Source organism: Miniopterus natalensis, chromosome X (assembly GCF_054644295.1).
Source record: "Miniopterus natalensis isolate mMinNat1 chromosome X, mMinNat1.hap1, whole genome shotgun sequence".
Classification (NCBI taxonomy): domain Eukaryota; kingdom Metazoa; phylum Chordata; class Mammalia; order Chiroptera; family Miniopteridae; genus Miniopterus; species Miniopterus natalensis.
This window is the reverse complement of record NC_142103.1, coordinates 41,950,132-41,963,941: the sequence shown is the minus strand read 5'-3', so window position 1 is coordinate 41,963,941 and position 13,810 is coordinate 41,950,132. Positions and strand designations below refer to the sequence as shown.

Genomic DNA, 13,810 nt, shown 5'->3' with positions numbered 1-13,810 from the left:
TTCCCTAATGTTCAATTCAGATTAGGAAAATGACAATCTCTAAAGGAACTGATATATACAGCTGCTCAAGGGATTGAGGCATATTACTTCAAACTAAAGCATCTAATGCAAACATGAAGACAGGTATAGGAAAATGCAGAAATAGTTAACATATGCTATTAAACTGAATATAACTTCATTGGAATCAAATGTTATAATGTTGATTCTTAAAGCACTTTATTCAAATAAGTGAATCATAAAAATAGAACAATTTTATTGAACTGTAATCTAGGACAGCAAGTTTGGCTGATTTAGTCAAATCCAATTAAAAGATTTTAGTATTGCAAGATATTAGATAATATTCTTAATGTCCTCATTATTTTCATTTTTCACATTACAATGTTTCTCTGGCTTGGCTCATAATATTTAAATATTCATAGAAGGCGCTAGCCATTTTGGTTCAGTGGTTAGAGTGTTGGCCTGAGGATTGAAGGGTCCGGATTTGATTCTGGCCAAGGGCATGTACCTCGGTTGCAGGTTCGATCCCCGGCCCTGACGCATGTGCGGGAGGCAACCAATCCATGCTCTCTCACATCGATGTTTCTCTCTCTCCCTCCCTCCCACTCTCTCTGAAAAGCAATGGAAAAATATTCTAGGGTGAGGATTAAAAAGTAAATATTCATTGAAGTAGAAAATATTAGACAACACATTTAATATTAGTTGTTGATTTTTATTGGGCTTTGTGAAAAATAAATCTGAAAAACAGTTTTTCCCCTAAAGAAATATCAATGACTATGAGTATGTATAAAGATAGCATCGGCTAGGGAAAAAAAAGAGGAGAAAATCAGAAACACCTAAAAACTGTCATAGGAAGTTGAAAAATTACCTGTTCAGTTCTGATTGGTTTGGACAGTTAGAGTAATTTAGATCACCCAAATTATTTTTTTCATTTATGTTTTAAGCTTTGAAATATATATACATATTTTACTATGCACACACACACACACATATGTCTCTTCAGGCTAATAAAAGCATCAAATTCTATTTTGTCTGCAAAGACCCAGCCAGAGAATAGAGACACAATCTTATAATAATTCTAACTTTTATATTCAGTTAGTGTATTAGATTCTTCATTCAAACTAAAGCTCTTATGATAGAAAATGAAAAAAAAAAAATCCTCAATTACTAGGGTTATTAGTGAAAGTGAAAAATATCTGCAGTGCCTTTGCTTCAACATCTGTCATTCCATATGGAGCCATAAATATTTGTAACAAATAGTAGGTGAAGGAATTTCAACATTAATAAAATAAGGCTGAATTTGCCAAGAAATTTAAGATAGATTTTTCCTGTTTTGTTTTGTTTTGTTTTGTTTTCAGTAGAAAGCATGCTTATCTTGAATGTGCAATTCTCAACAGGAATAAAAAGTAGCCTAAATTAAATTTAAGGGGGGAAATGTGGCTGAAATAATGTGAGCCTAAAGTCTTCTAACCTTGTAACTAAACAGAGATTTCAGTTACAAATTGTAGGGTTGTTTGTTTGTTTGTTTGTTTGTTTGTCTGATTATCAGGGGGAAAAAATACAATAGTGTAAAACTTTAATTAATGTTTATACATTAACCAAATCATTTCCATCAATTCACCATAATATATTTTTTTAAAAAAAAGAAATTTCATGGGCAAATATTGGAATTAGTTTACATTCAATGCAATCCTTTCTCTAAAACATTGCATTCCTAGAAGGCTAGCATAGCTTCAGATTCAGTCAATTTTTATTGAGAGTCTACTAAGGACAGTGATATGAGCTTCAACTTTATTTTTCTCATTCAAAATTGCACAAACTCTCTGAGGTAATTTTTTTCTATTCTACAAATAGACATTGAAGTCCAGAGATGTAACATCCCAAGACACAGGGAGATTCAGTCCTGTTCAGACTCATCCATTTTAGGGGGAGGGAATAATTAAAATAACAAATTGGGTGTATCTGGTGATTCACTCTTGAATCATTATTGAAGTTAAACTGAATGATACATTCATGAAAACTTTATAATTGGCTGAGACTTTTTGAAATTATATCTCTGTCATATAGACAAACTGTAATTTGTCTAATCTAATTATTAGAGGAAATCACTACTATACTCTTCAAATTGTAAGTCTGTGAACTCACTTTAATTTACACCACAATATCATGAACAACTGAGTACTCACTCAGTAAGTGTTTCTGATTAGATGTGAATATCGAAATAAAGGAGAGTAAAATTGAAAGAAGCCCTGCAAACTAACTAGAAATTACGATGAGGAAAACATGAAGTAAAATGGCACATAAATATATGCTAATGATGATGTTTACCCTTCCCTGCTTCTTTGGCTATATCTTATGAATTATTTTATGATTGTTAATATTTTACCAAAAAGAGTTTGTTCATTAGATGGGATAAGCTCTTGTAACCATAGACAATGTCTAAATATAGGAATGTGCAATTATATGATTCTTGACTTTTTCTTTCTGTCTTATTTGCTTAGCATGATATTCTCAAGGTCCATCCATGCTGTTGCAAATGGCAATATTTCAGCTTTTCTTATGGCTGAGTGGTATTCCATTGTGTATAAGTACCACAACTTTTTTATCCAGTCATCTACTGAAGGACACTTTGGTTCTTTAGATGTCTTGGCCACCATGAATAATGCTGCACTGAACATAGGGGTGCATACATATGTCTTTGTGAATAAGTGCTTTAAATTTTGGGGATAGATACCCAGAGGAGGGGTTGCTGGGTCATATGGTAACTCTATTCTTAATTTTTTGAGGAACCTCCATACCATTTTCCATAGTGGCTCTATCAGTTTATGTATGATTTCACTTATATGTGGTATATAAAACTGAAAGCAACAAATTAACAAACAAGAAAAACAAACAAACAAAAACTCATAGATACAGACAACAGTATGGTGGTTACCAGAGGGAAGGGGGGTAGGGGGTAGTAAAGGTAAAGGGGGTCAAATGTACCATGAAGTAAGAAGATTTGACTTAGGGTGTTGGGTAAACAATGCAATATACAGATAATGTATCATAGAATTGTACACTTGAAACCTATATAATTTTATTAAACAATGTTAGCCCAATAAGTATAATAAAAAATAAATAAATAAGATTGTGCCCTTGGCAAATGTTGTTGAATTCAGCATTAATAATAGATGCCTGTTTCTTTGCTATAACTTAAATATTTTCAGACTAGCAGCAATAGTTCCTATGATGTTAATACTAACTTATATCGGAAAGAAAAATTACAGTGCTTTGCCCTAATAATTAAAATTTATTTTAAAGACAATTCAGCTTTGTAAAATAATTCAATGAAATGATTAGTATCATTTTGAACTGGCTAGGCTTACAATAGTGTTTTGATTATGATTTCAACACTCTTCTATTAGGAAAACGCTTAAACGTTTTCTATCATGAAACTATGGTACCTCAGGGTCTCAATTTCTAATTTCTTAGCTAAAACAGAAAAATCTGTATATCTTCTCACCAATGTGTATGTGTTTTTGTGTGTTTATGTGTGTGAGAGAGAGCATGAAAGAGAGTATTGGTACAGTGGTAACATAAAAGAATGAATATGTACAGACTAGAAATAGGTATAATTGCACAGTTATTAATGAACATATCAATAGAGATGTGAAACAAGTCTAATTATCTACACATTTCTCATTAAAAAATTTATACAGGTGACAAACAATTAAAGTATTGGTTATAAAGAACATCTTTGCCAAGTTTTCCATGACATCCTCATTCTGATTTAGAATCATCTTTAATTTTTAATCTTATTGCTGCCAAAATAACCACTCCCCACCTTTTTTTGGATACAATAGAATATTATGTAAGGATTAATCCATGGAATTGCTCTTTTTCTTATTAAATACTTGCATATGTTACATTCATTCTTGGAAAAGTATTGTGCTTTTACCTGTATAGACTCTTGTTTTTTAATATTTTGTTCTCTAATTCTGTGTTACAAATAGGTTCCATTAAACATTTTTTTCTGATGCAATGTATATTGATTTTCAGAATTTCTAGGTATGTAGAACAGGCTAGTTGATGTATTTCTTTAATTTTATGCAAGTTGTTGAAGCAGTGAAAATACATACTTAAAATAAGATATAATTTTGAATTTGTTTTGAATTAGCAAAGACAACTAGTTAAAAATGTATTGTTATAGGAATGAATATGAATCATCTTTAAATGGAACAGAATTTTACTTTTATGTAATAGCTCAGTGGTTTCTCAAACTGTGACCCTCATACTAGCAGCATCAACCATCAATTGGGCACTTAGAAACTCCAGCCAAGTCCTATCCTAGTGCTATTGAATGACACAAACTTTGGAGAACATTTTTAAAAAGAACTACAAGGCATTCTGATGCATGATGAAATTAAGAATCATTGCTGTTAAGGTGCTGGATTAATAACTTGTTCCTTTGTATCTTGCACTGATCCTCTCTATTAAGATATGTTAACTAAGCAAAAAAAACACAAAACAGTTATTTTAAAGTTAGCACATGAATTGCCCAGTCAGAGCAGTAAATTTTTCTCCCTGATTTGAATCAGATTAAGAAGAGAAGTTTCTTCCCTGGTTGATGGAACGAATTGCACATTTCCTGGCAGGGAAGCAAAATGAAAAATCTGCTTTACAGCCTCTGCAGTCAACCAGATGACTAAACCCCTCAAAAGTTTAAAAGCAGGGTTATATTGGCACCCTGAGGCCATTCTACCAATAAGTCAGAGTAACAAAGCATTATCACCTGGGAAGGGTCAGGTAATTGATGGAAATGTGTGCCCTCCCCTCCCATCTTTCCTAAACACATCTCTTTAATGATCAGCTTCTTTCCCACTTTTACCTCTGTGCCTCTTGTTTGCCAATTTCTGATGAAGAGAGTTACATTGTTACTCTCCACTTAATTAATGCTCTCTCTACTACCTTTTTCAGAGGTAAGCAGGCTGGTTTTCTGGAGAAGAGACTTGTACATGCCTCTGGTATTATTTGGTTATTTATATTAGAAATTATTTTCTGTCTTGCAGTTTTTGATTAAATTTTGCTCTCTGTATAAAACCTATTTATGTTCTTGATTCTTACCCTTTTTCTACTCCAATTATCTGGAAAATATAGTGTACTTTAAAAAAAATCAGTCAAGTTTGCTTTATCTTTGATACACGTGATTTCAGAAATGATGGAAAAGTATGTGTGTGGGCCAGAAAGATTTATAATTTACTATTTTTTTTCTCAAAGTACTATTGATATCTTTGTGATTTAACCCAGTTATTAATTAACTGGAAAGGAGCAAAGGGAAGTCTAAATATTATAGTCATTTGTGCAGCTTTGCTGGGGAGGCTGCAGTTTAGAAGCATGCCCAGCAGTCTGGGTGAAATAGAGCAGGTACTTGTCTATCAGTCACAGCTGGGAGCAGGTCATTGGCCAGAGTATGTGTGGCCACTGCAAGTGCAGGAAGATTTGAGATATTTAACCTCTTAAAGGTGTTTGCTCTTCTTGCTCTTGGCTCTCTTGGCTCTTGCTTGTTCGCGCCAGACTCCTGGCTTGTGGGGCTCTCACACTCCTGTATTCACCCACATGGCCCACTGCCATGTGGACCCCACACAATGGACTAATGGACTGCAACTAGCTTAATGCTAAACTGGACCCAGCTCCACCATGGCACAGAAACTTTGGATGCTGGCTTTGCTTGTAACTCTATTGAATCCCCAGCTGCACCTCTTTCAGGACTGGATTAAAGGAAATGGGACTTTGGAAATTGAAGGATATAATTTCACACACACAAAAATCACTCATCCTCCTATGAGAGTCTCAGACAATTCTTTTTCTCGAGATATCGTAAGGATCCCACTCCCACTAGCAATGGAGAAAGACCATCCACTCATTTCTCTGAAAACACTATGATATGTAGACAAGTTCAATAAATATACAGTAGTCATGCTGACGACTATATCAACTATTTTTCAAATTTATAATTTTAGTTTGTCACAATATCTGTACATAATTGTAATCACTAATTTTATTGAAAAAGCTAAGAGTTAACCAGAGACTCTACTTCCATCCCCTTTCTTCCCTCATGCCACCACATAATTGTAAAAACTTTTAAAATTATATATTCATGTACAATCTTTTCCTTTTTAATACAAATAAATATTGGAATCAATCTGATTATCAGAAATTTTACCTCAAGCCTTAAGAATAGCAATCTACATATTTAAAATTATTATAAGTATTGTGGTCCCAGGATAGTTAGTATTCTAAATACCGAGGAGACAGCAGTGGTAAAATAAAAAGCAGACAAAGGTTCCTGCTCTCATGTACAGTATATTGTAGTGAGATGAAATATGTAATCAAAAGTAAATAAGTAAATTATATTGTATGTTAAATGTTGATACATTTTATAGGAAAAATAATTTTATAAGTAAGGGGGTGGGAATACAGGTACAGGTTGCAATATTAAATAGGATGCTCAATATAAGTTTCATTTCAATATAAGTTTCTAATAAGGTTGACATTTTAGCAAAAAACTGAAATTGTAAACCCAGAATTAAATGCATCATAACTCTAAAAAATACCTTGCAAAGTACAGTGTTAGTTCTAAATTATTGATTTGACCTTATTGTCTTTTTAAGCTTATTAAAGTCTCTAGTAGAAGTTCAGTGTAGAAAGGGAGATCCAATTAACTGTCCAATCGTTGAGATTCCCCTATGTAATTCTGGTACAGTGTTTCTCAATTAGTATTGACATTTGGGCTAGATAATTCTTTGTTGTGGATGGAAGAGGTGGGGGGCTGTGATGAAAATTTCTGCCCCCTGTTCCCATAAGCCAGTGACACACACCCTTACCTCCTCAGTTTTAACAGTGTTAGCATCCAATGCCAAATGTCTTCTAGACTGCACAATTACCCCTGGTTGAGAATCATTGACATTGCCTTAAGAAGTCTCCTCAGAACTTTGATAACTGAGAAAGCTCACTTTAGGGTGAAACCAGGCACATCCAATTATCACCTAGAAAAGGATCTTTCCAAATATGTAGTTTCAGGAGATGTTAGTATTCAAATATATTCTCCTCCCCCATTCCTGGAAGTTTTCAATCACCATTTAATTTATTTAGCAAACACTTATATTGCATATACTTTGGGTCAGACATTGTTCTATGAAATTTGCAAATATTAGCTCATTAATCTTTATAACAACCCTATGAGATTAGGCATTACTATTATTATTATTCTCACTTGAGGCACAGACAGGTTAAGTAACTTACTTAGGGATTTGCAATCATAGAACATGGTTTCAAACTTAAACAGTCAGGCTCCATCATCTTCTGCTCTTCATCACTATGCCCTCAGCTGCCTAAATTAATATGTAGCATAAATTAATATTTAATATTAACATTTTAAAGGCATCGAGATGTTTCAATTGAATAGATTTAGCAAATTAAAAAACGAGTAGAAAACAATATACCCAGTGAAATTTCAATCTCAGATAAACAAAGAATCATTTTTTTAGTATAAGGATGTTCCATGAAATATTTTGGACATACTTATGTTAAAAAATCATTTGCTTTTTATCTGAAATTCAAACTTTACTGGGCACCTTGTAATTTATTCACTAACTTTTGCTTTAAGTAAAACTGTTTAATAAGGTTTAATTCATTTTCTTTTTTTAATCCTTACCTGAAGATATTTTTTCCATTGCTTCTCAGAGAGGGTGGAAAGGGGAGAGAGAGAGAGAAACATCAATGTGAGAGAGACACGTCAATTGGTTGCCTCCGGCCTTCATCCCAACTAGGATCAGTAATTGAACTCCCAACCAAGGTACGAGCCCTTGGCCAGAATCAAATCCTGGATCCTTCAGTCCACCAGCAAACATTCTAACCACTGAACCAAACTGGCTAGGGCCGACCCTGTTTTTTTTTTGTTGTTTTTTAACACTAGTTTGAACAAGGAACATTTTCTTCTTGTTACAACTAATATACTGGGGAAGTTTCACAGAACTTTATTCTAAGGCCAATCCAAATACTTTTCAGCTAGGTTAGTTTGTTTGAGTGCTTACTCCAGACCTCAGTGATCTCTCCTTCTTTTAACTCTTAGAGGCATTTAACAATCTATGCCACATGATTTCATACTTAATTTTCCAATTCTGTAACTTGTTGAGGTTTTTTTCCCAAAATAATGTGTCATCTCCTTAATGACAGGGACTGGGTGTCATACATCTTCCAAACTCTCATGGATATAATATTTGTTATTGGCATGATATTTTATCTGAAAGAAGTTTTATTTCTAATTCATAATTTATAAAGAGCTTGTTTTGCCAAATTGCTAATATAAGGATCCAGAGCAAAACAGGACCATAATTGGATTTTGAAGTGTTCTTTCTATCTCACATTCTCAGTCTGGTGACTCTTCATTCCTTTTCTATTAGCTTTCCATTTATATTTAGTAGCATCATTTATTATTTCATCTCCCTAAAGATATGTAAGAATTTTTGAATTAAATTTTTCTTTTACACATTTGATCATGGCAACACTTGTGTCATTGTTCCACTAACATGGACACTTCCTTATATTCATGCAGGTCATATCATTACAGGGCACTTGGTTACTTTGTTGTTCCACAATTTGAAAGAGGGAAGCAGGAGTCTTGCTTGTGCTGAATGTAATCTTTATGACACTAACAAAGGAGAGTCCCTTGGGTCAGCTGTATTTACGGCAAAACTCTCAAATCAAATAATAAAGTATACTTTGTTTGTTAAAGAATAAAAACTAATGAACTGGTAGGTGGCTGCATTTTTCCACTGCTGAGTGAGTCAGCTGGGTTCAGTTTCTATTTCTATATCACCATCCTCAAAGCCCAGGGGAAAGACTTAACCCCAGAAAAAGTGGAAAAGTAAGCACTGGAGTCATATAGAAAGTCTCTAGCAGCCTTGACTTTAATTTTTAGGGGGACTTTTCTATTCTGAGCATTTACCATATGTATATCTCATTTTTTCTACAAATAAAGTTCTTGTCAACTTTTATATGTAATCATCTGGGCTCTTAGCAAGAAGTTAAAATTAAGAGCTTGTTCTCCAAATGGATTCCCAAGTGCTATTACAAAGTATGCAGGTTTAACGAGTCCAATAAAAACAGCATCTACTTTGCTTCAATAAATGAAGAGGTTGTTCATGTTTTCAGCTAGATAGCAATTACCTTATTTTTATTGCTTAGCTTATATCATTGCATCATATGTGTTGATAAATGTTTTAATACATACATTTCGAATGCCAGCCTTTAAAATAAAAAACTCAATCAACACCCTTTTCCATGGACTGCAAAGAGATGCTCTTATTTAACTGACAAGGTGTGTTTCTAGTACTTGCCTATATTCAATTCCATTGTCAATTAAAATTTCCTAAACTTACCAAATAAATGCCCACATAAAAGTGCATCTGTTCAAACTCTAAGCAAAATGTAGATGTCATTAAGATGTGAAAACTTAATACAAGATTGAAACGGATTTCTAATGCATTTATCATTCATTTTGTAGCATGCAATTTAAATAAAAATTTTAAAAAGACAAATGTTTTGACAGTTCCCACTCATATACACCGAAACATAATATACTTGTACTAGTTTGGGGCTATTATGGACCTTAACATGCAGTGTGACCTTGGTCTGAAAAAACATGTTTGGTTAGCACAGAAAATTAATCATAAGAAGTCATTAGTAGAATCCTTCTTCTTTACTGCCCTTTTCTAGGAACAGAAAATTTATTGCTTGTGGGACAGGTAGGATATGAACAATGGACCAAATAGAGTCCAGGGTTATCTCATCTGTGTGAAAACTGCTGCTGAAAATCGATGTGACCTCTGCTACACTGTCATCCCAATTCCCACCCTCTGTGTCCTATTTGTCTTTTGGTAGAAGCTTAGATCTGTGTGCTGTCTCTATGTGTCTCTCTTGGGCCAGATTATCAAAATGAGTCATTGCCTGCATACCTCTTATATTTCTATTTATTTTCCTGGTGTTGACTAGGTCTGATGAAATATGATTCTTTTTGCATTTGATCCTCACTGCAGCAAGCAACACCTAATTCAGCCATGCCTGTCTCTTTAAAGAAGAGTAATACTATTTTGAAACTCCAATCTACTGTACAGCAACACAAACTATAGACCATGCAACCTGTCTTCATAGACAATAGTAATTGTCCTTTCAGCCAATTTAATAGCATTTCTTTCATCTCCAAATAGAAGACTTCTGCCAATTTTAATGTGATTATAATTTGTTTTTTGCATACTGAATGTATTATGTTCTTTTTCAGGTATCTTGTTTGTAGAATACTCCTCAGATTGTTACCACTTAGTTAAATGTGTATGATACATAACAGGCATCCATTAATTTTAAGAACTCTGCCACTAATACAAAATATTTATTCAGGGGAAACATATTATCTCTAACTCAGCAGGAAGTCAGTGTTCTAATTTTGTAGCTGTTCATTTTTTTAAAAAATAGACCTTCCAGGCTACATAAAATTTTACTTTAAGATTTATAAATATCAATAAAAATGTAAAGAACCTCTTCAGTTATTATTAATATCGGTAGAGCATTATGAAGTCATCCTATCCATTTAATGCACCCATGTACAGAAGACAAAATACTAGATAAATACAGACTTCAAACAATACAAATAAAGCATAATATCTCTGGGTTAGCTGTAGAGAAATGCACTTTAAAAACATTAGAGCTTTTGCCTAAGACATATTTTAAGATTTTGATATGTTTTTTTATGAGACACTTCAAGCATTCAAATCTTGTAGTTGAAATAGATAACATAATTTGTGATAACGTGCTCATTTCTTTGGATTACTTCACCTCTTCCCAAGCTACCATGGACAAAAGTGAAAGAAGGGAGTAAGAAAGGGGGAAGGAAAGGAACAAGGAATGAGAAAGAGAGAGAGAGAGAGAGAGAGAGAGAGAGAGAGAGAGAGAGAGAGAGAGAGAGAGAGAGAGAGAGAGAAGAAGAAGAAAGAAGAAAAAAGAAGAAGAAAGAAGGAAGGAAGGAAGGAAGGAAGGAAGGAAGGAAGGAAGGAAGGAAGGAAGGAAGGAAGGAAGGAAGGAAGGAAGGAAGGAAGGAAGGAAGGAAGGAGAAGAAAGAAAGAGAAAGAAGAAAGAAAGAAAGAAAGAAAGAAAGAAAGAAAGAAAGAAAGAAAGAAAGAAAGAAAGAAAGAAAGAAAGAAAGAAAGAAAGAAAGAAAGAAAGAAGAAAGAAAGAAAGAAAGAAGAAAGGGGAGAGTAGGGAGGGGAAGAGAGAAGAAAAAGAAAGAAAAGAAAAAGAAAGAAATGAAAAACCAGAAAGAGGGAAGGAGAGGAAAGGACAGAGAAGAAGGGAGAAATAAATGCTCTGTAAAATGTTAGGGTTAATATTACAAGAGGGTTGTAGAAAACACATGCATCATACATTTGTGATTAAAATATTATTATTATTATTTTAAACATCAGCTTTTAAAAATTGAATTTATTGGGGTGGCATTGTTAATAAAATGATATAGGTTTTAGGTATACAATTCTATAATACATCAAAATATTGTTTTTAAGATTTACTAGAAAAACATTTCTAAGAATATGTTCATTTTTAACAAGTTAACTTATGCATTAAAAAGTTAATTTATGCATTTAACAGAATTATTTTGAAAAGATAAACAAATATTCTTTATAACATTTTGGATTTCAAGAATGTGAAGCCTTAGTGAAAATAATTTTGATTCTCTAAATGTAGTTGCTGAGCATTTTTATTCCTATAGGTTTTGGAAAATTGAAAATTATAAAGGTCACCTATATTAAGAGCATTATATTCAGAGATAATGCTATCCCATCTCACAGAAGGTTCCCACAATTCTATGCCACAGCTCCCCACACAAGAAATCGCACAACAAACCATGTTGACTGTGAAATCAAGACTCTGCACACTGCATATATAGAATGCTTGCAAATAAAAATGAGGCCTAACTGTATGACAAATTCATATTCCTTACAGGAACCAGAACCAATAGCTAGATTTGTGTTTCAAAACCCTGTGAAAATTGGTTAGGTCTAGATTCAAGCCTAGTTTTTGTTTTTGTTTTTGTTTTGTGTGTGTGGGTTTTTTCTTGTATTAGTCTCATAACATGTGGAGTCACTGAAAATTTTTCTGACCAGATAAGTATATTTTTCAAACTTTGCTTATGCCCAGTTTCTGAAATAAAGAGACTGTGATGAGTAGAGTAATTCTGTTTGAGCTTATATTATTCTCCCCATCATGCTGTGTTGTTGAAGCTATTTGAGAATACCAGGGTTTGTCTGTTTTCATTTTAAGAGTGCCTCTTTTTATCAGTTTCCTTTTACACATGCCAAAAAAGCCCAATTCCTAATTGCAGAGGAAACTTTACTACCTGGTTCATACATCGCACATAAAATATTTTCAACCAGAATTCAAGTGGATAGATAAGTAGTTGGTTTCTCAAAATAAGAGAATATTCTTTTCATAATTAGATATATCTATCCAAAATCAGTTTGATGCATGTTATTAGAAAAAAATTCTATTTGTGTCTCTTTATCTGAGACTAAGGGAATATCTCATTAAAATAAAGAGGATGTAGGAGGCGATAATAACAAATAAAAAGGGAAAAGTGATACAATGTGATTTTACAAAACATCATTTTTTTTCATCAGGAATATTATTCAAAATAAAAGGTAACACTAGAGTCTAGCCAAATGTCCATCAACTAGTTAATGATTAAACTAAAAGCAATATATCCATGCAATGGAATACTTTTTAGCAATAAAGGAGAAATCAGTGATTCATGCTACAACATGGATGAACCTCAAAAACATTATGCTACACTTTACATCCCTTTGACTATTTTGTAACTACCAATCTGTACTTCTCAATCCCTTCACTTTTTCACCCAGTTTAAAACAAACAAACAAACACAAAATATGCTAGGTGCAAGAAGCCATCTACAGAGACCATGCATTATATGATATTTTATGGAAAATATCCAGATAAGGTAATCCTATAGAGACATAAAGTAGATTAGTGTTTGCTAGGGGTCAGGAGTTGAAAAGGAGATTATCACTAAATGAGTATGAGGGGTATTTTGGGGGTTGATTGAGATGTTCTAAAATAGATTTGTGGTGATGGTTGCACAACTCTGTAAACTAAGTCATTGAAGCATACATTTAAAATAAGTGAATTTTATTGTATGTAAATTACCTCTCAATAAGGTTGTTAAAATGAACAAAGATAGATAGATGAAAGATAGATTTGAAGAGAAAAAATTAAAAAGCAGTTTAAAGTCTACCAGGAAATTATCTGATTATTTAATTTATAGTTATTAATAAACATATCTTAAGTTTGTTCCTCCAAATTTCATTACTCTTTAGCAGTAAATACTTTATTTTCAATGATTCTTTTCTGAAACATTTATTTTGAGAAATTAGAGGGTGCTGGGGAATAAACTTCCAATTAGGAGCTTTTATCACTTAGTTTTAGAAACAAAATCTTTATAGATGCCATTAGAGGTGAATGAAACAGTGAACATTTTGAGATGTTAATTTGTGAATCTTCTGATGCTAATTTTGTTTTTTACAGAAGAAGTACCAGTTCAAATCCCAATGATGAAGTTACCATTGGACAAGATCCAACTGACTCCTGGGCAGGCATTGCCTCCTGGATTCCCTGGACCATTCATTTATGCTGATAGTCTGTCTTCTGTGGAAAATCTGTTGACCAACATTCAGGTCAACAATATTTATATAAACAAAATAAATGTAAT

At 33.2% G+C, this 13,810-nt stretch overlaps 1 protein-coding gene across 1 annotated transcript in view; it reads left to right on the top strand.

The window, feature by feature from the left end:
• DACH2 (dachshund family transcription factor 2) overlaps window positions 1–13,810 on the top strand; it is a 665,744-nt gene that overhangs the window by 637,093 nt on the left and 14,841 nt on the right. The window contains exon 9 of the mRNA XM_087813311.1: window positions 13,627–13,775. Within this exon, the coding sequence (XP_087669437.1) occupies window positions 13,627–13,775 (149 nt within the window). The remainder of the gene's footprint in view (window positions 1–13,626; window positions 13,776–13,810) is intronic.